This window comes from Strigops habroptila, chromosome Z (genome assembly GCF_004027225.2).
Source record: "Strigops habroptila isolate Jane chromosome Z, bStrHab1.2.pri, whole genome shotgun sequence".
Classification (NCBI taxonomy): Eukaryota; Metazoa; Chordata; class Aves; order Psittaciformes; family Psittacidae; genus Strigops; species Strigops habroptila.
Genome location: NC_044302.2, coordinates 78,881,362 through 78,907,204, shown reverse-complemented (window position 1 = coordinate 78,907,204; position 25,843 = coordinate 78,881,362). Strand labels below are relative to the sequence as shown.

General features: G+C 38.7%; 1 protein-coding gene across 5 annotated transcripts in view; it reads left to right on the top strand.

The window, feature by feature from the left end:
- The window catches only part of MAST4 (microtubule associated serine/threonine kinase family member 4), a 296,950-nt gene that overhangs the window by 38,231 nt on the left and 232,876 nt on the right, over positions 1-25,843 (top strand). For 4 of the 5 annotated variants that reach the window (XM_030512641.1, XM_030512640.1, XM_030512639.1 and 1 more), the window contains exons 1-2: positions 8,532-8,607; positions 21,700-21,853. In XM_030512641.1, coding sequence (XP_030368501.1) covers positions 21,727-21,853 — 127 coding nt within the window. In that variant the 5' untranslated portion in view covers positions 8,532-8,607; positions 21,700-21,726. Of the gene's footprint in view, positions 1-8,531; positions 8,608-21,699; positions 21,854-25,843 lie in introns of those variants that run through there. The other variant, XM_030512637.1, reaches the window with a different exon arrangement.

Below are 25,843 nucleotides of genomic sequence, written 5' to 3'. Positions count from 1 at the left end.
ACCCTCCTGCTGCTTGGCACCCATTTAGCTGGATTTCCTGTGCTGCTTCTAGGAGAGGTGCTACCAGGGTGAGTATTTCTGCTTTCACTGAAGAACAAGGTCTCTGATTCCTTCCGTGTTTGCCGCTCACCTTTTCAGCCTGGCCTGCAGAAAGTGTCGTGATAGTTTAAAATGAGCTTTCTTCTCTCACAAAATTGTCTTGAAGCTATTTCCTTACTAGCATTTATAATCTCTGTTTCTTCTCATAGGTGCTAGAGAAGACATACTCTACACTGATGCTCTGTATGGCTGCTCTCTGGGGATTGAGAGGGTGATCATGGGGAGCTGCATGGGGTTTTTTTACTTGTTTTTTAAAGTAACTGCTGTCTAAACAAAAAGTTTCTTGTCATGCCTTCCTGTTGTGTTATGTGGCTTGTGCCTTGTGACCTCGTGCTGGGAAAAAAGTCTGTTGTGGCTGAAGATTGTCACATGCCTTGTCAGTAGCATCTTTGGCAAGTGGGAGGGCTGCTGTGACTTGCATCTCCAACCTGGACCCATCTATGTTCCTGTGCTGGCTTCGGGGCCCTAACTGTGTCCCTGAAGTGCAAAGCCCTGGGACAATGTATTGAGTTCCTTTTGTGCAGTGATCTTTGGGTCTCATTCCCTCTTTTCTTTCCTTGGGCAATGGGTGATGGAGATGATTGATAGAAGCTGTTTGCCAGCTATTGTAATTCCTTTTGGTAGCACAATGTAGAAGAGTACCTTCTGTCATTTGCTGCTCCTGGTATGCCTTTTGGCTTTGACTGTTTTTTTGAGAATTTCAGGAATTGCCAGGATTCAGTTACTGCTCCTTTGCAGTTTGATACCTCCCCAGTTAAGCCCTGCACCGGTCCAGGTTTTGGCTGTCTTTTGATCAAGAAAGTTCCCTCTTCCATGAGATGGTGCTTTGGTTTCAAGAGTCCCCTGTGCAAGTCAACAGTGTTTGTCTCTAGAAGGTTGTTTTAGTACTTCATCTCCTTGTTCTTTCTTAGGAGGCTCTGTTACTTCAGATCCAGCTACTTCATGGAGAAAACTAGTTTTATGAACAATAAGCTTTTATCTGGGGAAAAAAAGGAATTTATTTATTTTGGGTAACGAGGAAGTGAGCAGTTCATAAGAAAACAGTGAAGTCTATTTCTTTCCCTAGCATCTGTGTGGGTGTCCAGATGATAAAATGGAAATCTCAGATCATATTTCGTAAACTTCTGTGTGGATTGATTGCGTGGGCAGAAACAGAAATTGAGCATAAATAGGCAAAGACAACTTCATAATAATTTGTCTGCTGTTGTAGAGCTGTTTCTTGATGGATTGTTCGTACTGGTTTCATACTCTCCTAGTTAACCCTAGTGTCACCCATCCTGTCAGGGTTGCTATTGCAGTTTTATCTTTCAGTGTATCGATTTGTTTTTGTAAGCAAATCTGAAAAGAATATTACTACAGTATTTGTGGGTTTTTTCCTTTTTTTCCTTTCTATGATTACCAAACCAAGATACCTGTTCCTTTGGTGGGTTCCCTTCCCCCCGCCCCCAGTTTATACACACAGGACAAAACAGTTCAACACCAGAATCCAGGACTACTTTTTAAGTAAGAACAAGTTTTTGTTCTTCTCTTACTCTTCTAATTACCAAGATTTCTCTCAAAAAAAGGAAAAATAAAGAGTAACTTCCTGTCCAGACTTGTCATCCAGTGAAGTTTTTGTATTTCTGTTCGTAGAGAAACTTTTTTTAGCCAGTGTATATTTGATATTTTTCAATCTCTAGCTTTCTCTACCATCTTGCCTTTTAGATACTGTGATGAAATCTCAAGTCAAAATAATAAATCATATATAGATTGCCCCAAAAGTGGTAAATATAAAAGGCAGCTTTATAAGCACCCCCATATTTTGGCTGAGTTACAGTTTAAATCTTTCAATATAGATATTCAGAAATTCAATTTACATTATATAAATTTATATTTCCCATTTAGTAAACTGAGTTCATAGCATATTATCTGCAAAGTAGTAGATCTACTTCCAGGTTAACTGTTAAAAAGAAAACAAAAACAAAAACAAAAACAAAACCCATGCATGTGTTAGCTTTAGGCACTTCCACTGTATTTATGCTTAGTTGTCATTTTAAGGACATTAAAGAATGCAAAGATCAAAAGCCAACAATTTTATACAGAGCAAAGAGTTCAGTCTTCCTTTCCTGTCATCATTAGCTAGTCTCAATTTGTTTTAGAAGGGGTAAATGGACCTTATTAATTTCGTCAGTGCTCAGGGTCATGCTTGCCAGCTGAATAAACATGAAAAGGAAAATAGATTTTATCTCCTAGCGGCTTTTCTTGGAATTTGAGAGGGGATGCTGCACTAATCATTCCAGAGCAAAATAGGTCATCTCTGTTGAAGTATCCTTTTCTTTCCCACGACTCCCATATTTCTAACAAATCATGTACCTGCAAATTGAATTAAGCACTGGATTTCCTGCTACTTGTGCAAGAAGCTTAAGTCTGCAAAAATAAAATAAGTTCTACCTTCTGAATTTGTCTTGTAGTTGGATATCACTATTCCAGTTAATGAAAAGTTAAAATACTTCAAAGTGGTAAATTCCTGTGGCTTTTTAAATCTGATCTCACTTGCAGAAGTAAGTAAACCAAGAGATCAAAGAGAACTGTCGTACATTGATCTTTCTTTCTGAGGCTCTGCTTTTATAAATCCATAATGTTATGGAATGGCAAATGCAAGGCAAAACGTATCCCCTAGATGCACATTAGCTTCAATTGTGCTAGTAACCGCGATCTGAAACTTGCTCGCTCTCTGTGATTCATTGTCTTACGTGATCTGCAAAGGTGTGACTTGTATTTTCTATTCTTTATTTTTTCCTCCTCTTAACCCATGCTTGTTCAATATGTGCAGATATGTATTTGAGGTGTATGCGTTTATAATTGAGAGCCTCCCTGCCCCGCCTCACCCTTATTATAAGAAGAATTTAAAAAGTACAAAAAAAAAAAAAAAAAGCAGCAGAGAATTAAAGTCAGAACCTTCATATTTTTTTCTATGCTTGTATGTCTGTTTTTACCCAGGATACATATATGAAAGAGTAGGTAATGGGTTATTTGACTAGATCACTTTGCAAGTGTGGCCATGTCTTCAAATAATGAATAACTTAACTGTTTCCATGATTAAAACTCTGAACAGATGATGTAATGGTAAAAATGTGCTAGAAGTGCTTGAACCTCATGTGCAAACCTGGTCCATTGAGGGGTGAGGGGCTTATGATATAAATTGTTATATTTCTTTAGTGTGTATGCAAATCAGCTGCTTCCAGGGACTGTGTTGCTTCTTTTGACTTTGATCTGAAACAAGTAAATACTGATTAAAGTAGACAAGAAACATTTTTATGAAGCTTCTGTGCTTAGTATTATTCTGCTTTATGCTGTACATCAACAGGTGTAGTATGGATTCTTCTTTGAAGACTTTAAAATAAGAATTTCTGTGCTAATCTCACTTCCATCATTCACTGGAAGACTTCAGAGTGTAATCTCTTGAATAAAAGGTTATCTTCATCATTCTGGAAGTAATATGGGATTTTTTTCTTTGAGGATTCAATGTCAACTGGATTTTGAGTTTAAGTTATATTTGAAAGTGTTTAGATGTCTACCAGAATCCTTCCACCTTGTGCCTTTCAGCTTCTGTGCACTAGCTCTTACAGCTTTGAAGGACTAAACTCAAATTTTTAATGATGGCCAAAGACTGACAGCTCTTTGCAGCATGAAAGGATGGGGTTTTTGCAGGATGGAAGAAAATTCTTTGTATGTAAGTTATAGTCCGATCTTTTTCACTTTTTTTTTTTTTTTTTTTCATCTGAAGTATTACAGCCTCTTTTCTTGTAAGGAACTTCTCCCCCCCCCCCCACCTTTGATGCTTTGTACATCTGCAGGGGCTTGCCCTGCCCAGTGTGGCTATGTCATTCAGTATGTGGGATGTTAACGCAGAAACCTACAGAAGATGTCACCATTATAAATCATAAATCAAGTGTTGTAGCCCCAGCAATGCTGTCTAACCCAGTAACTCTTGCCCTAAGTTCAGGCACTTTCAGAGAACCTGTCGTCCAAGAATGTTGGCATAAGGTCCTGGCATATGATTCCTAGATACTTGCTTGTTTAATTTTTTGACCAAATCAGGCTGAGGCCAAATGGGAAAATGTGGGAAGAACTTTCTCTGTTCTGCCATTGAAGGTCCTAATAATGACTGGGTAATGGTGTTTCGAGATACTGATGCTTTAATGGCTTGTTCTGAGAGCAGTCTGGGCACTTTGTTAAATATTCTTTAAATACAAATTAATACAAATACTTTGTTAAATATTCTTTTAAATACTAGTTCTGGGAGCTGTGTGTCATCTGCACAATGTGAGCTTTCCTCTTGAAGATTTGTGAGCAGGTGGCTTTCTGATTCACCTGGAAAGTAATCAGCTTAGGCCTGACTCATGAAAGAGCTTGCAGTTGTTAGCAAAAGAGAGCTTACAGCTTCTTTGCTTTATCTTTTAAACAAGCCTCTATTAAAGGTAGGATAGGAACTATTAGGGAATTCGTTTTTGGTAATTCAAAAGAGGGAGCCATGGAAACTGTCCTCAGAAAGGTTTGACTCTGATGCATAAATCTAGTGCTTCAAGACTGTAAACAAGTGATCACATAATTGCAATGAAAAGTCGTGTCTTAGTATTTCCAATTATCTGTAAAACTTTGACATTTGCACTTTACAAATACAAGATAGCATACTGGTTTTCAGTTTTCCGTGTTTGTTCCATGGCTTACCTACTGTAACTTGTTCCATGCTCATATGCTAGCTAACATTTACTTCTGATTTCTGAATACACAGGGATAAACCATTGGCACTGCTTAAGCTTGTGTGATAGTGAAACTAATACAAGGTCATGCTACTAGACCAGCAGACTTGATCATTATAATTTTTCTTTTATTGACTGTAATGTGAAGTTGTAAAAACTCCTGAAATCTACTGGACTTTTTGGTTAGTGGTGTCCCTAACGGTAAAGCTTGTTCTGTCCAGAAAGTTGTACTTTGTGTGCCTGACACAAATCTAAAATTGCTACGTGAGCTATTTGTTAATGAATGAAGCCCTGAATGTTGTGGTTTTGGAGCTAATGTGAACCTAACAGGAAGACCCACTCCAAAATATGCTGTTTAAAGGCCAGGATGTCTTCAGTTAGTATGGAAGGGAAGAGTGTGGTGGTTCCTCTTCCCTTGTCCCTCTAGAGAAGGTTCAGAGGAACCCTCACACACGTGGGTTGTGGTTGGAAGGCAGGAGCAAAACACATGTAAGAATATTAAGGTTAAGAATTGTTTCTCCAGTACCTTGCAAACTTTTACCCAAAGTTTCTTTTGAGTTGGATTTAGGACTTCGGCAAAGAAAGGAAGAAGGGAAATACCTTCAAGGTATGGGAAAAGAGACTTGGTGAATTTTAAGGATCTTCTTTTCATAATCGCAAGGGTACCAAAACCCCACATTTCTTTTGATAATATCCTGAAGCATGACCTCTCTCTTACTCTGGTCTCTGGCTTTCCCTGGTATGGTCTTCTGAAGACTTTTGGTGAGATCTCTGATGCTGAGGTAGGACCTGACAGCAATATAAGTATTCCCGTTCTGTTGGCAGCACCTGCCATTTCTCTGGGAGGGATGTGGAGAGGTGCCACAAAGATCCAGTCGTGCAGACTAACGTAGTCCAGAGGTTGGGGATGAGGATGTGCCTCTCTTGATCTGGATTTTTGACAAGCAGTTTAGCGCAGATTTTTCCTGAAGTTAAGTGTTGGCTTAAAATGAGAGGCCCAAGTGAGTGGATAGGTTGAGCATTTTATCTTTTGTTTCTTTCATTCTTCAAGTCTTTATGTCTTTGGGGATGTAGCTGTCCAGTCAGTGTACTATCTGGGCTTGGTTTTCCTGCTCTGCTCTCAGAGAATTAGAAGGGAGCAAGGGGTCTGCCTTTCTGCAATAAACTCAGTTGTGGTCAGCTGTTAAGTGACTTGGTGAACACGTGCAGGCTGACATCTAGTAAGATGTCACTTGTGTTCAGTCTGTCATTTTTCTTGACTCTTCCGTCTTGTCTGGAGAAGCTGGAATACTTCCCTTCGCTGGAGTCAGATGGCTTTGCAAGGCAGATGCAACTGGAAGAGCATACTACTGTTTGAGCAGTTGTCTTTTAGATGAATCAGGCAGAGGATAACTGTCAACTGAGACAGTCTCAGGATCCTCAAGCTTGTGATTCAGCAAAGGTTGCGATGCTGAGTTTAATGCATACACTGGTGATCAGGTGCTTCGAGATTTTCTGCCAATGTTTCATCTCAACAGATGACTGTTTTTCTGACTGGACAATGTGGTGACTTAGAGGACTGTTCTTTCAGTAGTGATGTAAACTCCACCTAACTGCTGCTGTGAAGATGCACATTGTCTATCTGCTTGCTGGCAGGGACGGCAGGTCCACTGTACTTCATGTTGAACATCTCAGTCTATCTTTCAGCAGTCTGTTCCTGAATATTTCTAGAACTTCAACTAAATGAGCAGAACGGAAAAGAAATCTGACATTAGATTTCTATTTTGTGCTTTGTTATAACAATAAGTGGTTTACAGTCTGTGCATCAGGAACTGCATACCTTGAAGTCACTGTTCTGGAGATAAAACACTCGACAATGCCAGTCATCTTATGACAGCAGTAAAGAGAAGCATATCTGCAGTACAAACTGGAGAATAGCAAAGACTCAAATGGTAAGGTGAAAGTGGGAAAAAAAAATTTAAACATTGGGGTTTGCATTGCTTCATTCATGGTTCTTCTTTGCCTAACAGTGGCCTCAGGCTGTTTCCTTTCTTATACTTAGGCCACTTCCAGTAAATTAATTTAATTTCTGTAGTCACAGAAAATAGCATTCTGCGTGGAAGCACAGTGGGTACTTAGGAAAACATGTGCCAAAGAGCTTGGATGCAATAGAAGATCCTGACAGAAGTGGGGCTGCCTGAACAGAGAGATAAATGGGCTCAAGTCAAGCAGGCTGGTAGGGGCGGAATTGCTTTTTCTCTCCCGTCATTACTTCTTCCCTGCTTCCTCTAGGCACCTGTGCACTTTCTTCCCTCCCTCCCATTTTGGGGAAGGTATGAGTATGGGAACTCTGAACCAGGAGCCTGAGCTAAGGTATTAGGAACTTCTAAAGGTTACTATTTTTATGAAATGCTATTACAGAGGAAATACTTGTGTTAGTTTTGGCTTGCTGTTGAGTCAGGATTTCTAACAGGGCTGTATTTCTTAATGAGGCTATAATGTGTGTTTGCAACTACAGCATGGGAGTAGCCTGGAAGAGATTTATGTTCTTTCTCGTTCTTCAGCAGTCACTCCTGGAGAGCCCATTGTTTCATGTTATTCTTGCGTGACCTCCTGGTATGCCGGCAATGTGAAACATGAAGCTGTAGGAAAGAGAGTTCATTTGACAGTGTTTGTATGGGGCATGAATAAATGAGGTGTGGCACTCTAGGTCTTGCCACATGCGTACAGTTCTACACCTTTCTTTGCATCTGCAAAAAAAGATGCAGCAGTAGTAGTACTGGGAAGAGGATGGCTTTGGGACTGTAGGCTGCCTGCCTAAATGTAAAGAACAATTGAGTGTGGTTACGTTTTTAATAAATAGATCTGTTAGTTACACTAGTTCCTTTATGATTTTGTGAAACGAGAGCATGCATTCAAACTGCATTTCCTTTGTTGGAAAAGCTTGCCAAGGTTGCTCAGTTTATTGTCTTTGGGCGTTCTAGTGTGCAGTTGTTACAGGAAAGAATTCTGTATCGTATATTCCGCGGCTGAGCAGGAGCACTAAGTGCTGTGGAGGTGGTAGTCCGAATGAGTAGATCCCTAACTGAAATCTGGATTCCATGGTTTATGGGACAGTTGGGCTTTAGGAAAGCAGTGTTGAAGTGTTTGGGATTGCTTCCTTCCTGGGGAGGAATGTGCTGCAGAAACGTTGCGTGGAGTTGCTCCCTGCTGAGTAACTTCAGTAAGGTGTGCTGTTGGTCGATTACATGCTAGTAGTCTTCAGGAAAAACAAATTTTAAAGCTAAACTCTGCCAAGTCTTTATTCTATTGAAATTACATACTCAAACTTTATTTTTTTTAACATATAAAATAGGGTTTTTCTTTCCCAAATGGGCTTTATCTTGGAAACCAGTAACTAGTGTATGTAAGTAAGGGAACATTTAAGTCAGCCAGAGGAAGCTTAGTGAATTATTGAAGTAATAATTGTGGGGTAGCTTTGAGATTCAGAGTTGTTTGCTCTATTGTCTGTATGCTTCTTACTGAGGCTGACCATTACCAATCACTTTCTGAAGTTCCTATGCAAATAAAGACAAGGTAACTAGGAAACCAATTTGTGTATCCCAGTTGCTCTGGTTGTCCTTACAACTTTTGCTGTATATTTATTCTAAACTTGAAGAGGGGAGTGCATGTCTCTTAGTGAAACAAGCAGTTCTAGAGAATCATTACAGCTACTGTCTCTCTCTGTGTCTCAGGAGAGGACCCTGGTTGCCATTTTTACTCTTCTGGACTGTTGGGGTCCTTCTGGGTAAGTAAATTCATGAACATTGAGTATCGAAGGAAAAACCTTTAAAAATGTGTTCTCCCTTGCTGGGAATGGGCTTTCTGAAAAAATGAATGATTTCTAGAGAAAAATCAGCAGATAAGTTTTGGAAAAAATGCTTGAAAAACCCCCTCGATGAGTTCTGTTGGTGTGTGGTTTTGGTTGGCCGTTTTTTTTTTTTTTTTTTTTTTTTTAAAGAATAAATACTGCTCCAGTAACCAAATGACAAAACTAGAGCTTGAATTTCCTTGTTACTAGCCTTGCTGCTCTGTTCTGTGATGAAGCAAGTTTAAATACTCTTGATCCAAGTGAAGGGTAGGTTTCTGGAGGGATACACTGACTTCAATGCCGCAGAGTTTTTCTTGGGGGTTAAACCTGGGTTTTGGCTTTAGATAATGCAATGTTTTCCTTTTTGTGGAATAGTTTTATTTAATAACTTTTACATTCAGTATTAAAAATATCCAGTTACTAGAGCAGTTGAACATCACTAGAAAACTAGGTTAACTCCCACAGTGGTACTTAGTCACACAAATCATAAATTTCAAAGCTTCTAGCAGTGCATGCTTTTCCTTGTGGACTCTTGTTACTATGGCTTAGCAAGACTGTTTTATTTGCGATTCAGGATATGGTTTCCTGGATTACAGTCTGCTACCTATCAGAATAAAAGAAAGCAACTAAAATGAAGCTGTACTGTAGGTGATACAGATATATCCAAACAAGATGCTATTTGTGGATGAAACTAATGAAGTTAGTCTGAAATAGTCCCTGATTTCATGTTAGACACTTCCAAACTGCTTCTCCCTATACTTGAGACAGCCTGAAAGAAGCTGTTTTAGGCCTTTTTCGTGCATATGACATATGGTTTATGCCAGCACATCAACTATTTGAATAGAAAATGGTTTGTTTCCAGAGAACTTTGAATATCATTATTTTTGCCCTTCTCATCCCTTACAGTGGTTTGAGTACTTTCAGATAAAATGTCCATTTTTGAATCTGTCTTATATCTTTTAGCGACTTTAGAATTCTAAACACTTGACAGATTTCTAAACCATAGAAAGGGCAGTATCTTTGCCTCCTAATAGCTATAGTTTTCAGTTTTTGAGGAGTTAAAAATACTTCCGTATTTCAAATCTCCAGTGTAAAAATTACTGTAGTCCATAATGTCTGCCTATTAAATGGACTGTGTGTGATTTAAAGTTTTCAACATTGACGCAGACAACTTGTTTTGTTTTATGAGAGATGTGGGGTCCCATTCTTTTGAATAAGACAACATAACCCTGAGAATACAGGATGTGGTATGTTGCTCAGTTGAAGTGAGGGCACAAAGCTGATTTGCAAGTTGACTAAAAGGCATACAGTCTACGCTGCCTTACATACGTGAAGAGTCCTAGTAGACCGTGATAATGGAGGGGGGCGTGTATGTGTAGTGGTTGTCTTGCTTTTGACAACACTCCCCTTTCACTAGTGGAAGTGCAAAAAAAGTCAAGATAAGACTCAACACTGTGAAATATCATGGGTAGAATTGTACTTTGTTGTTTATGAGATTAGCTTACTTTCGCAAAATAGTATTAGAAAACCCTTCTAATTCAGACGTTACTGCCAAGTTGCAGACATTGTAGTGCTTCAGTGCTAAGTCTTATACTCTAGACGTGTTAATGAAACTTGCATTTAATTACTTACTCTCATGAGATTTGTGATGATATCAAAGTAATCGACTGCTACAACTTAGTATACAACTAATCCTTGTAATTTAGAGTTCTAAGTCATACTGAACTTTTAGTAAAGTGTATATAAATCTCTGAGGTGATATGATCTGTAAATAAAACTCAAGTAGCCATAAAAGGAAATCTTCATCTGTTAATTTTAGGTTTTCTGTATGAGGGTGAAGAAACCAGAGTGGTTATAAACTGTTTGTAAAGACAAACGCAGTCATTGTTTTAATTTGAACACTTTTTACATGCCAGTCTGTTTTGCGCACTTCTACACATAGACACTGATGTCTGTTCTTTCAGATACAATGTGTGATTTCCCTGCCTAATGGAATTTAATACAGGATTTTTTTAATCTAAGTAGGCATCTTTCCTTCTCCCACCCATCAGTGTCATTGTATTAAATAGCTACCTATTTAATTGGAAAAGCCTGGATAAAAAGACCAAGATGAGCAAGGATAAGCCTAGTTAATTACAATAGGCTTTACAATGAGGATATTTAGAACGTATGGGCAGTTTCTTGCTTAGATTACACAAATAATTAAAAAATGGGGTGACGTATATTAAATTGTCTCTTATTGCCTTTCTGTTTATATTCTCACCTGGTCTTAATGGTATTTCCTAATTGTAATACTTCTTAAAGTTTTCAGGCAGAAAAAATAATTTTCCTTGAGCCAGATAGCGTTAATAAACACTTATGGTAATGATAGACCTGGGTAAATTGTCTGAGACTGACAAATGGCATCTGACAGAAGATGTGAAATGCAGTGGAGGCACTTAAAATTATGAACATAGTTCTTGGTTATTGTTCTTAATTACAAATCTCTGCCAAATGCAAATTGGGGTGTGCTCTCCCTTCCCCAGATACGCATGCCCTTCTGGTATTTTTTGCTAAAAGGCTAAAGAGACAATAGGAAAAGCATCCCAATCTCTGAATTTTCTGTTAGGTGTCTAGGGTAAAACTATAAAGCCATAAAATGCCTTATTCTGGTTCACTTTCAAAACAGTTCAGGAAAAGGGTTTTTCATGGCAGCTATTGTTAGATAGCCGCGCGTGGTATCTTTCTCAGCATTGAATGGAAAGAAAGAGATCAAAACCCCCTTGTCTGCAAGGTCTCTTGTGGCGAGGCTGCATTATTTAAAAACTTAGGATCATGTTAAAGGCAAACTCGGGGAAAACCTGCATTTCCTAGAACTGTATATGCTGCTTGTTAAGGTTAATTAAAAAATACAAGGAGATACACCTACTGGTAATTATTACTAATTTGTGCTCAAGTACACACATGCACATGAATGGTGCATTGATCAAGTAAAACATTCTTTTTCTAAATCAGACTGTAAATTAACAATGCAACCCCTTCACATAAATAATCTTGCTTTCATCTTGCATTGATTTATGGATCAACTTCAGCTCCATTACATGCTGAGAACCTTTTACTCCAAGCTCATTTCATCATGGGTTTCTCTCTTTTGTTTTGTACCTGCCTTGCATAAATGTGTACTGATTCCCTTTGATATGTTACTCCTAATGAAAGAGATGCTGGATTTGAAGGTTTATATAGCGAAATGGATTATTTAATATTTTAATAATGTAAATAAGTAATAGAGATTTTTTATTTTTTTTTTCTTAATACGTGTAAAGATTGTCTCCCATTCTTAAAATTGAGATACTTGTGAACTGCTGTAGCTGGAGTGCCCGGTTATGCTTAACAGTGCTTGGTAGTGCTTATTAGAAAGCTGCATTACAAATGTGTTTGCCATTAGTCAGAGGAAGAAGTTGATGAGTAGGAATTCTGTAAGTCGCTGAGTAGGTTCCTTAAACGCTGCGTTACGGTCAAGAAGCTCTTGCTGCACTTGGAGTGGTGGTTGTTCAGTGTGGCTTGTTACGGGGAGCTGGTCAGTGGAACGAGGAATGCTTCACCTTGCATTTTTATTTTTAATTTTGCTGTAACTGAGCGAAAAGTGAGACCTAATTGAGCATGGATGGAGCAGATAGACTTGAATAAACAATTAGTTTTCTGAGGCCTCCAGTGCGATAGAATAAATGAAACCTTTATAGACAGTCTAGGAGCTTATTGGTGAATGTGAATGGAAATAGATTTTATAAAGAACTGAACTGCTTTCACTTCATTAGTATTCATGGTATAACACCCCCCCCACTTTCCAGAGATATATATTCTCCTCTGAATTATTTTTTTTTCATGAGAGGAATGATGATGGTGTCAACAGCTGATGAAGATGAATAGGTCTTTCTGATGTATTTCAATTTTTTTTTTCCTTTTTTTTTTCTTTAATTGAAAGTGACTTTGAAGGTTAGTTTTACTAAATTTTCATCCTCCTAGTTGAAAAGCCAGGAAAAATCTTAAACCTGTGTATGAGCAGCAGCATTGAAAATGTTTGAAGTAAGGTATGGATGTGGACGCCTGCACATACACGGTGTATAAATACATATTTTCATGCATTTGTCATGGTTTTCTTGTGCTGTAAAAAGGGTCATTAAAATAATTAAGGGTGAAAATTCTGCCTGTGGTGTCTAGAAATATCAAAGTTCTTTTTCCATTTGCTGTGTGGCTAATTTCTCCTTTCACTGAAATATTAAAGACATAGTGTGGCTATTTTGATATTTTTCTCTACAGCAGAGTATAGTGCACAGTGTTGATAATGTTACTAATAGCTCTGCATATGATAGCAAGAAAATGAATAAAGTCATACAATATTAAAGAACAAAAATCTGCCAAAAAAGAGACTTTATGCAAGGGAAAGTAAGGAAATACTACTTTGGGTCATGTAATTATTTTTTTCATTTAAACTTGTTTACATTTGGTTCCTAATGTTTCAGCTGAAAACTTAATTGTCTCTTCCACTTCTTAGGAGTAGATAAATTGGTGAAAGCAAACCACCACCCCTGAAGTACGTGCTTTGTGTTAGGAAGCTGTGATTTCTGGAACGTGGTCTGCCATGCCCTGCAAAGTTGTGCCTGCATAGAGATACAGCAGGGGTCTGGCACCACTGCTCCTCACTGCCTGTGGGTCTGCTGGAAGGAGAATGACTGCTGAAGTGCTTGTGCCAATGCCTGCACCTTAAACCTGCAGCGTCCTGTCATTTCCAAAATGTTGTTGTGTGAATGGGCTTTTTCTATTGTTTCATGCTGCAAGCATGCAGGTTTCCAGCCGTTGTCTCTTTTACCCAGCAAAGGTGTTTCCCAGACCCTGGCAGCCACCCACTGGGGTTGGGAGTTGGGTTGTGTCCCTGGTTTCCTCCCTAATGGTAGCGGGGGGTGTTTGAGCAGCTTTCTGCTGGCTTTCCTTTGCTGCCTCCCAGCTACTCACTGGGTCTTTTGCAGTGGGTAGATGTGGCAGTAGTGACTGACAGCAAATTTCAACACTACAAAACACTTTTTCCTGCCAAGATGGCTTGCAGGACAGGGACAGGAAGGGAGTATCCTTCCTGCTGCATAGCGATGGCATGTACCGCTGCACATCTGGGCAGCAAAGGGTGAGTTTTCTTTTTTTATCTTCTTTTGTCTGGTTCTTTTAAATGTGTGGAAATGAAGGTGAAATGTGAGTGTGCTTCCTGGTGCTCAGGCAGCTCTCAGGGGAGCTCAGAGGAACTCTTCAGAAAGGGGGACTTTTTTCTAGATGGTACACGTAGAGCAGAGCTGAGTGTGTTGGACAGACCCCTTGAGCCCTACTCTGTTTTCGAGCTTTTTGGGATTAAATTATCAAACAAGCTTCCTTACAGAATCTGCTATATTGAATCTAGTCCCTCTGTGTGTTTCCTAGTAGGGCTGACCTGCTGAGCTGCTGCACCTTCACCCTGGCGAGCAGCCTGCGTGTGATGTTCTGACTTCCCTTGGCAGTTTTCTGTAGTGGGTAAATGAAGTGTTTTGCGGGTTTTTTTTGGTGGTGGTTTTTTTTTTCCATAAGCAAAGGCCTTTGTACATCATGTATGTTCTTAAGATTAATCTGTGACTGTCAGGTTAAAAAAAAAGTCTTGATGCTGCCAGCAAGTGCCCTGTGTGATCCCCTTTAACCATGAACTGAGCTATGTCTGCATGAATCTGTTTAGAGCCGTGTTCTGATTTTTGGCTCTTGTTGTAGAGCCTTACAAGAGATCTGCAAAACCTGTTCTTAGTTAATCTTTTTCTTAATGTTCATTAAAGCTGGGCGAGTAAGTCCAAGGAGACTTAAGGCAGGCTGAGTTGTTGCAAGCAGTGTCTTCAGTACAAATACTGTTGCTCCCTTTGTTTCCTGGAAAGGGAGCAGTCTGTCCATCCGTGTGTGTAGGGCCAGCACACAGGAGGCTTTCAAGAACTGAAGGACTTGATCATATTGAACAAAACTGTTCCATCTTAACCAGGGTAAAGTAATAATTGGCTCAGACATCAGTATGCATGCATATTTATAGGCCACTTCTTGGCCTTGTAGAATAGTGTGAAGGCTGTGCTTCATTTTCTGTGCAATCATGTGTGAATGTGTTTGTGAAAAAGCGTTGAATGCAAGCTGTTTTGGGTTGGTGGTTTGTTGGTTTTTTGGTTTTGTTTTGGTTTTAACATAGCTGTAGCTGATTCTTATTTCTCTGAGATTTATTTATTTATTAATGACCAGAGGTCAGATTGATTTTCAAGAAAAATACAACTGTTTTAAAGGCATAATTACCCATTTCACACCCATTCTAGAAATGCAACAAAATAATGTGGATATATCTCTATTGATCCTAACAGAATTCTTAAAATATTTCTACTACCTAGGGTATGAAAGGTAAGAACATGCTATAGAAAGGCGGCTTGATCTTTGTTTGCTAATTCTGTTTACTTATACATATTCATATATTCAGCATAATAAACTAGACAATTTTGAACAGTGACTTTAGGTTTAGGCATTGTGTTTGTGTGATGTAAAACTAATAAAATGGTTAGAGGTGATGCTTTGTAAACAGCAGAGCTTTGCAATGGGTTTCTCTTCTTTACCTTGGTAAGGACATGTTTGCAGTGTCAGCTGCAGGTTGCATTCATATGTAAATTGAGAGTTGCTGTATGAATGATTAGCGAATAATCTGACTGTAAACAAGATCTCTTCTGCCTCTTACCCTTTTCCTGCAACGGGGAGTTGACTTACATTCTGTCTGTGTAGTAGCTGACAGGCTGGTGTCCCACTGAGGAAACCGGAGGTCTTGGAGGAAAGTGGCATAGTCCAAGGCTTAACGTCTAGAGCAGGAATGACAGATGTCGTTTAGCTGGGGAACTAGCAAGGTCTCCCAGCCAAAGCTAAGGGAGGGTGGAAAGGCAATGCCAAGTTTAAGAAATGTGCAATGTGTCTACTCTTTGTCTTCATTATCTTTTGGCTTCTTTAAGTGGTGCTAGTTTTTGGAGAAGTGTTTCCTTTTGTCTCTGTTCAGAACTAGGTTTTTTGTGATTCTCTGGCAAATCAGTGGTTGCTCTAAGAGCTGTGAATATTCAGAATAACTGCACAGTTCTCTAAACCCTACTCAAAACTGAGGTGGGTTAATATTGCTTGTAGGCAAAGGGAATATAGAATATTCCTACCATCAGCTGATTGAATTGGATCTGCTAATGATCTTTTTCAGCTGCTGGATTTGATCTATATTCATGGAGACTCCTGTGTGTCCCCAGATTACTCAGATTGCACCCCGAAGCTGGGTCCTTCGAAAGTTAATGTTGCTGTGACCAAAAACAGTGGAACTGCTCCTCACAGATGAGAATTATTGCAGGGCATCTGTTGGAAATTTGTTTACAACTCTGCTTGTGATGGTACTCGGACCTCTTGGGCATCTACACTGCCCCATTGTAGTGTCTCTCTTGTCTAATTTGGTTCAACTGAATTGTCATCAAGCATTTGGAGTAACTAAAGTGCACTATGCACTTTATGTCTTTTTTTTTTTTTTTTTTAACAAATTGTAAGATGCTTTTGAAAGATAAAATCCTGTCCTTTAATAAGATCATATTCAGTGTTGCTCTGTGTGTCAGTGCAGCTAATCAAAACTCATGGATCTGTGCCAAATGTAATTAGACTTAGGGAGAATATTTAAATGGTAAGAACATACCTCTCCCTCATACCCAGTTCAAGGAAGTTTGTATAGTTTGCCTTAAAAAAAGTGCTTTTCTGGGCTATTGTGTTTCAGCATCTGTGCTTAAAATGCTTGCAAAGGAGCCAGATAGAGAAGGCAGCGTGCTGAGAGGAACTCAGTGTAAGTAATGTAAAGAAACAGATTGATTTATGTTCCTAGCAGTCTGCTTTGCTACAAAGGGTCAGTTGCTGTTGAACTAGTGGTGGGTCTTAACTGGCCTGAGAAGCATGTTTGCTTTCGGCATGGCTTATATCTGGAGATGCAAGAAACAGGAGTGGTTTGTTAGGTTTGTGAAGCCATGCTCCTCTTAAGTATTTAGCTTTATAACGATGAGAGTTTTTACAGAACAGTGGAATATCTCGTCATTACCAGGTAGGCTCCAATACTTTTGTCTGCATAGGACTGGAGTGTGATGCTTTCCGTTTTCACGTCTTTAAACATCTGGATAGGTATGATGCAATTTCACATGTTTAATGACAACACACTTATTAGTAGAATTTTATTTTGGACTTACATTTGATAATGAAAACAACTAAGCAGTAAAACTGTGCTGGATATTTTCTGCTTTCGGTACTCTGTATGTGAGAGATTTCGGGTGTTCTCTCTCTTTTGGATTGGTGCCTGACTGGGGGAGGCTTAAAATGGGTGACAGCACATAGCCTTTTTATGGAAACTTCAGGATTTAATGTAGATATATGACATGACCTAAGGTAGAGTCGAGTTGTGCAGTGTTTAAGAGGAAGAAATTAAAATGCTTAGTAGTACATCTTTGTTCATATTTTTAAAACTGAATATTTGACCTGTATTTTCCCAGTTTCTGCAGGAAATAGGAATATTGTGTTTTAGGGGAGTTTGAGGATGAAGTATTTTGGACAATAATACCATAGTGGGTGTTTCAAGAAAAGGTGGAGCTGATCAGATGAGTTCAGTTCTCATTTCAATTTATTGTCATTGGAAAAAAATAGTCCATGTTGCAATAAATCTCAGCAGCTCAGAATAGCCTCTTTTCCTTATCCTGGTGTTATGAGTGTGATTGCATTATCTTAGCTTCATTCACCTTCTTGTACCATGGATTTCCTCTCCTGAAATCCATTATTTTCTTCCTGGCTGCTTCACACCTCATTATGCACTTGGTTCAAATTGTACCTCTAAACACTGATGCTAGGTCTTATTTTGAACTGGTTGTCATGTCCTTAATTTTCATAAGGACATGTGGGCTAACATACTTGATATGACTACTTGATGATGTAATTATCAAGCAGAGAATTCATTCTAGCTGTAGAATAAATGCACGATGGTAGACAGCTGGATTTAATGTTTCTGAGGTTTTTAAAAACATGAAGATAATCCTTTCTGAGTAGGTGAGCTGTTAAGAGTCCATGGCTAGTACAGTGTGAGAATAATTTAATTTCCTTTGGACAAATGTACCTGACTCTATTCACACAGAAAATGAATAGCTTCAAAATATGGGGATGGGAGGTTTGAGGACAAATTGATTCCTGCATAACTGGAGGAGGCTGTCACTCAGATTCCATCCATGTTACTATAGGATCTTTAAATCTATGTATAAAGTCTGTGATAAGGATATTTTAATTATTCTGTTCTATGTAATTTTTAAGCAGCTTGCCTTTAATGATACTGTCTGTTCCTTTTTGTAAGGGTAGGGGGGGTGGGGAATAGCGTTTATGTGACAGCCATTACCTCCTAAATTTTCCAGTGCTTCTATAGAAATTCATCATACCTACAACATAATCAGGCAGGGTTTTTTTATGAAATGCATGGAAAATGGATTGGAAGAAATTAATTTCATAGAACGGTACATTCTGCATAGCTGGAGTTTGCCATGTGCTTTTTGTCTTTCAAAGTGCCTTTGTTGGAAAGGAATTATTCTGTATTTAATGCTGGGGGAGGGAGCGTTTCTACATAAGTTAACTATCCATGCATTGTGAATATTAACAGCAGAGACTGGTGGTGAGATGTGTACTGATTAAAAATCCTTCTCTAAGGAGCCCGTATACACTTGATGGCTAACTTAAGTCCCTTTGTTCTATAGGTACAGGACAATCAAATATACTTGCTTCCATATACTTTGTCTTAGCTGTTATGGGTCTTTGAAGTAGTGACTTTCTGAAGTAACTTTTCAAATTCTTTTATTCCCCTGCCCTGCAATGCCATAGGCAAGTGGGAGAACTACCCTCTTGTTATCTTACTGCTCCTTAAGTTTCTATGTTTCCTTAAAAAGGGTGTGGAGGGAAGTGCATGCTTGCAGACAGAGTGCAGTAGTAAGACAGTAGGCAGAGCCAAAAACCTCGAAGTATAACATGAATGTCTGTTTCTTGGAAACTCGCTGCAGGGATACAGCTGTTTTATTTCTTACAACTTGCTGTCAAGCAAGTTTCACACACACACCCACACCCCCCCCAAAAAAAAAAAAAAAAAAAAACCCAACAAAAAAACCAAAACAGGTGCAACCAACCAAACCCTGGTTCTCCTGTTGTGCTTGTATGCCATCCAACATAGAACACATCCATATAGCTAGTAAGCTTGAAGTAAATACCAATAGAGTATTTGCCCAGCCACAATTACCTGATGTGCTGAGTGGAAGCAGCTTGAGTAAAATTATTTAAAATATCTCTGGTAGAATGTCAACTTCATTCCTCAAGATACTTGCTTTGATCTTGTCTTGTGACCAGCAGTACCCAATCTGTACCTGATCTGACACAGAAGGTGAACTTCTGTTGCATTCAGGTTTACAAGAGGTCTTTCAAAAAAGTATTAATAAGTTTGAATGGATCTTGCTATAATCTTACTTAACAGTAGTACGTAGTGTTGTTTCTGGCTGAATTTAACTATTTTGTGTGATTTGAATATGTGCCGTGTTACACCTCTTCAGAATCAGCTGTGTATTCCAAGGAAGCAGAACCTAGTAAAATGTTTTCTGTTGGTTTCACTTACTCGGACTTGAATGCTCTGCTTGGCATGAGAGGAAGGCTGTTCTGTTGAGGACAGAAAGCCTCTTAATCCACTGCATAGGTTTTTGCTTGAAGTAAGATCTGAATGTGGGCTAGAAAACCCATCTGGGTCAAATCGGTTCATCTAGCTGTCTGTTCTTTGAGAGTAGCCTGAGAAGTTACTTAGAGCTCACAAGCTTGGCTACTTTCTGCAGTCCTTTTCCCTCATATTTCCACAGCATTCCCAGAGTTGTCTCAAGGCTGTTTAAGGGTATATCTTTGTCTACTCTTCTTGGTTTACTAAAACGGCAGTTACAATGTACAGACTCCTTTAAAATACACACTGTACATGCTATGGATCTTATTTTGCCCTTTGGAAAGAAAAGTGAGCCTTCGGATAGCTTCCAGAAATGCTTTGTTGATGTATGTGTAATTGTTTCTGTAAAGCAGGAGGTGGCCGTCAATATGAAAACGTTAACTCTCAGATTTTCATCTTGTTTATTTGTAGTGCTAGACTCTATAATGTCTTCTGGTATAGTTGCTTCAGGTGTCTGGCTGGAAGATGATAATTCTGTTGTGTAGACTTAAGTGCTAATGTGCAGGGACCTTAGTGCACTTGTTGACACACACACACTCCCCCCCCCCTTTTCTTTTTGATGTTTGAAGTTTATGCCAGGAGAAAATGTGGCTGGTTACTTTGAAGTGTGAAGCTGTTTTAAGAAAGTACACGAATTTTTGCCAGTAACTCACCTAAAGCCTTGATTGGATCATGTTGTTGTCAGATGCTTGGAAACATTTGGAATGCAGCATTGAGCATTCATTGCTGTCCGTCAGTCAGCGAGCAGTTCGAATATTTGCGTATAGATTTCTGTGAAAGATTCACAAAATAATGTTCCTTAGAAGCCAGGTGTTGTCAGTCATTTCCTTTTTAACTGATTTGTAAATTCACCTTGTGAGGTATCTTAGCACTTGGAAACAGAAATATTTGTGATACACCTGTGTTTGTGAAAGATAAATGGCAACAATGGTTAATTAAACCTTATTTATGACCCCAAACCCTCCCAAGTTAGGAAGTTGCTAAAGGCATGGGCTGTGAGTTCATCAGTTACTTCAGTGTCTGTCATGAACATGAATTAGTCTTAATATGCTGAAGAAGCAGATTCAGAAACCACTGTGTTTCTTGATGCTTTAGACGCTTCCAATAAGCTGCAGATTTGATCTAAAAAAACCCCAAGCCCCAAAACACTAACTAGCATGAAATATTAAATTCAGAAGAAACTCTGAACATGGGATTTGAAATGCTTTGTAGGACATAACAGTACTTTTGCTGTGGGGTTAACACTCTTGTTCAGCAAAAACTGGTTTTGCTGTGCATCTTCATCGGTGACCTTGACTCCTTCCTTTCAGTGGGCAGAGAGGATGAAGCAGTCAGGTGTGCAGGTGATACGCAGGTTGTCTGGCTGATAAGTCTCAGTATGTGAACTGTGAAAATCTAAGACTCTGATGTGCTTGGCTTCCTGAAAAATTGTGGTAAGAGTCAGGGTTTAAATGTTATAGAATAACATTTGAGTCGTTTGCAAAATAGTGACACCGTGAGACTGTAACGGTTTGCGAAGGATGCCTGCAAAACTCTTTATACTTTGCTTACTCGCATCCCTGCTCTGTCTTCCTTTGCTGTATTTGCTCACCTGCTTTTTGTTTTGGTTTTGTGGATTTAATCAAATACTAAGACATTCAATGTATTGTCAAAACCAGACAGCTAGCGTGTTGTGTAAGAATGGTGACAGGAACAGAATTTGAAGAATGAGGATCTGTATTTAGGCTTATTTCAAAGTCAGTATGAATGAATGCCTGTTTTACAAACTAGTGTGTTTTCCTAGACTGGGCAGTGGTTTGCGCTTTGTTGATAGTACAGTGCCATCTAGTGACTGCTCACATAAAGCTGGGGAGAAATTGCCAAGGGAAAATCTTTGTAAGAGCAGGTTGCATAGATTGCAAGGTCAGATGGTTGACAGCTGTAAAAAGACAGCTTTGTGGAAGGTCGAGTAAGCTGAAGTCTGATCCCTTGTACGCTGAGGTGGGACCACTGCCAGAATGGTCCTTGTGTGAGAGTGTGGTTGGAGGTGCTGTGAGTTGCACAAAAGGAGGATGGCTTTCTTACACAGCCAGCCACAGATATTTGTAAACACTTTGCTTTCCAAATGCTGTCATAATCTTTAGGTAAAAGGTAACTTAAATTTTCTTTCTTTCTTTTTTTTTAAATTTTGTTTTTCAGTGAAGGTAAGCATTTAAACAGCATATATACTTCCCCCCCACCCTGTTTCTTTGCAGCTTGATCACATATTATCACCTCCACCTATGCCTTCTCGGAAATCCAGCAGTCCTGAAGCCTTCTCTGGTCGTGGAAAGTCTACTAAATTTAAGAGACAGCTGAGTGAAGATGGGAGACAGTTCAGAAGAGGAAGCCTTGGAGGAGCTCTGACTGGTGAGTCTGGGGTGTGTGTGATGTCACCAGGAGCTTTAGCAGCCATAGAGCTGATGGCACCTTGACCTGTGATGTCTGCCTTGTGGACAGACATTTTGGGAGAGGTGTGAGCTCCACCTGGAGTTTCCATAAAGTCTCTTCCACATGGGCTCCCTGATAGTAGAATGAGCTCATGTTTGAAGCTCTACCTCCATGGGGTGCTGATAGGTGGCCAAGCACCTATATCAAGCCTGAAAATGACCCATTTCTGGAAATTTTCAGGAATATGGCATTTATCTTGCTGACTTAGTTTGGAGGCTTAAGGGTTGTTTGAGATGTGCTCACATGCATCCATCTGTGGGATCACACACATCTTGTTTCTTCAAGGAGCTGAAATGCACAGATGGTCCCTCTAGACTTGATTTCATTAAAGAAAAAGCAATTTGGCCTCATTTTTCTGCTGGAGTCCTTGCAAGGGAGGAGGGACATTACCAACTAGCCGCTAGTTGCAGACTGCAAGTTCTCCATGGAACCATGTGGAGAGGTAGCAGGATGCTTGAGGGGGGATCAGGCTGTCCCTGCCCTGATAGTGTCTGTGGAAGATGCCAGATGCTGAAATCGTGATTGCGTCCTTGGAACTGTATGGCTGCATACAGAGTGATTGATTTTGAGTGTGGAGTGAAATGAATGTGAAAGCATTGGGACAGTTTAACTAGCACTTGCTTTATGTATTTCAAGAAAAAGAATTTCTAAATTTGCTAGAATTTAGCAATTAAATATATTCCTGAAGTGCACAGCATCTAACAGTATGAAAAATGTGCTGTGAAGAAGAGGATATTAAGTTGTCTTGTGCTTTGTGTGAAGGAAAGACAGATACTACTACAGAAACTGCTTGTGTCACATCAGCACATAATCGTTGCTGTGATTTTTAGTGTCACTAGGGTAAGATTTGCCATTTCCCTTGTGCCTTTATTTTTATCAAGAGTTGTATTATGAAGATTTCAGAAACGATAGAGTATTCGTGATCTGTATGGGCTTTCGTAAACGGTAAGTGACTTAAATCAGTCTGAAGTATAAATTTTGCTAACCGTGTTGGTGAATACTGGCTTCTCTGGAGTGTTAATACTCTAAAAACTTGAACTGTAGATCCAGCTGATGGTTACTGATACTAAAAATTGCCAGCATGCAACTTATTATTTCAGCAGGAGTTGGTGTAGGTTTTTAATTTTGTTTTTAACTTTAAAGTAGGGTAGTAGTCTTTAAAAATTGAACTTTCCCGTATAAGCCCTCCAGATAAAGAGGAGGGAGGCAGCCTAATCAAAAACAAACAAAACAAATGTGCTCTGCTGCTGTAATCTCTGGTCTTTATCTCTATGCTTGAATTATTGCTTGAGGCCTTTATAAAGGGGAAATGGATATGCTTTTTGTCTGCTTGCAATATGTTGTGCACAGTTTCATGTAGAGACTTGGGAATATAGTGTGCAATGATGTTAAACTGCTTTACTACTAATGAACTTTAAATGAACCTGAATACCCTAAGGCTTCGGTATCTTAAAATAGTTTAAATATCTTAACAGCTTTCATGATACTGATTAAATTAATCAAAGCCATTCTAATGACAGAAGGTTGTTAATATTCTTCCGGGATTTAAAAAAAAAAAAAAAAAAAAATTCATTTTAAAGAACTGCTGCAGATGGAGAGCTATTTCCTAGAATTCTTTCAAATGCCCACTAATCCGAAGTTAATAATTTCAGTGTTACCTTGGATTTGTATTTACCTACCTTTTTTTGCATACTGAAGTTTGGTGTTTTGGTTTGGGTTTTTTTTTTTTAAGTTTCTTTAATGCTTAAGAATGGCTCACTGTTCTGGTTTGAAACTGTAAGAATCACAATATCATAAAAAAAAAAAACACCCCAAAAGCAAAGGAGGGGAGGACGACAAGGCTCTCCATTCAAGCGTGAGCTGTTGTGTTCTTAGATTTGGATTTACTTCTGTACTTACACATCCTCTCCCTAATTTCTCTTTGAGAAATTATTATTAATATTAATATTTCTGAAAAGATACTCATTATCCATAAGGGGAAAAATAAAAATATTTGGAGACCCATCATTTGGAAAAGTTCACTTTTTTTATCACTTTACATTGATTACTGTCTTCCATTATCCTTACTTCTGTCTTGTTGCTTTTGATACTCTTAGGTAGTAGCTTAACAATGGGTATCAGTCAATTGGAAAATTGTTCAGAAAGGTATTCCTAAACAGTTCAGTAGCTTAGACAATTCAGAAATTGTCTAAAGTACCGTCTCTACTCTTGTTGTTCAAAAATGTTACCTTTGCTAGCCTCCTAGAAATGCATAAAGTGGGAGTAAGTAAAGCAAGAGAAGACTCCTAGTTTACAAATTTACATATTCCTATGCTGATGCTTGATGCTGTCTCCAAATGTTAGAAAATAAATGAATTGTGCTTTGTATGTTACTTTTGACTTTCCCTTTGCTGTTAAAACACAATATTATTGAGCCATAGAATATAAGTAGTATTAACGATAAAAACAAAAATAAAAATTTAATTTGTTTATATAAAAAAGGATAGCTCAAATCCTACAGGGCTGAATACTAACAGAGGTAAATAGATAGGGTTTTTATCTCTGGGAATAGATCCCAAATAAATGAGTTTATTGGGCTTTATAAGGAGTAATGGTATGCATGACATATGAGAAGAAATAAAATCTCTATTGTTGCAATATATTGAATGAGACTTGTAAAACCTGAAGGATTACAGTTACTGAGAACCTACTACTCTGGTACTCTGGATCAGCTAAAGTAAATTACAAAACTCTTTACATAGGAATATGAGAAAATTGAGATACATTGATGTACAAGGTCTTTCCAGTGGGAAATCGAGAGAAGGAAGAGGAGGTTTGGAAACTTGGAGAGGTAGGATAGAAAGTGAAATTCCAGCTTCAGGGAAACTGGAACCCAGTTGTTGGGTTGTTTTGTTTTTGTGGTGGGGTTTTTTTTGTTTTTTTTTTTTTTTTGGTGGGTTTTTTTTGTTTTGTTTTTATTTGGTGGGTTTTCTTGTTTGTTTGTGGTTTTTTGTGGGTTTTTTTTTTTTTTTTTTTTCTCCCCGGAATTGTCTAGATTTAAGTGATCTTGCAACCACACGTTTTCAGTGACAAGCTGAGAATGCTTTTTTGAGTTGGAGAAAGTTAAATCCATGTTTTTGAGAATAAGTCTGCTGTTGCTTCCCTGAAAATCACTAGGGAACCACTGATAATAAATCAAGTTTGGCCAGTAAACAAAATGAATACTGCTTCCTGGAGACAGCATGCAATTGTATTTTGGAAAAGACACTTCAGTCTAATTGTTGTGATGATGTTGCTTTCTCTAATCTTCATCCCCAAGGACGGAGGAGATTGGAGATGAAGATTAGAGAAATCTTCATTAGAGAAATTAGAAAAGAGAGACTAAATTTGGAATGAAAAGACTTTATTGGATGTAGCCTGGTATTAGTCTAGCGAATCTACTTTAATAATTTGTGTTGTGATGTACTGCTTAACAGAAGAAAGGATGAAAAATAATATTAATGGGGGTTGCTAAACATAAGCATTCATGAGATAAAACAACTTCAGAGTGAAAGTATTTGAAAGTATTTATGATCAGTTCCTCTTTTAATTCAAAATGCTGTGTTTCCAAAGGATTGTAATGTTTTGGGTAGCACAAACACAATAATTAGTGTTTGCCTTTCTCCTCTTCTGCTACTCCTCTCATGCTCCAGCTTCCCCCTTTGCTGTGTGCACACATTCCCGTAACAGCGCTTGTGACATCCTTTAAGTGGGAAGTAAACTGGAGTGTTTAGAGTTCTGCTTGTGTCTGAGCTGGTGTAACACACAATTCTCGCACAGTTTGTTCAACTGTGGAATAAGCTCTATCTCAAAGCTGAACTGTAGCTACTCATCTAATAGCCCTAGGTCAAATGGAGAGAGAAAAGTTCATTGCTTCAGAAGGACGCTGGT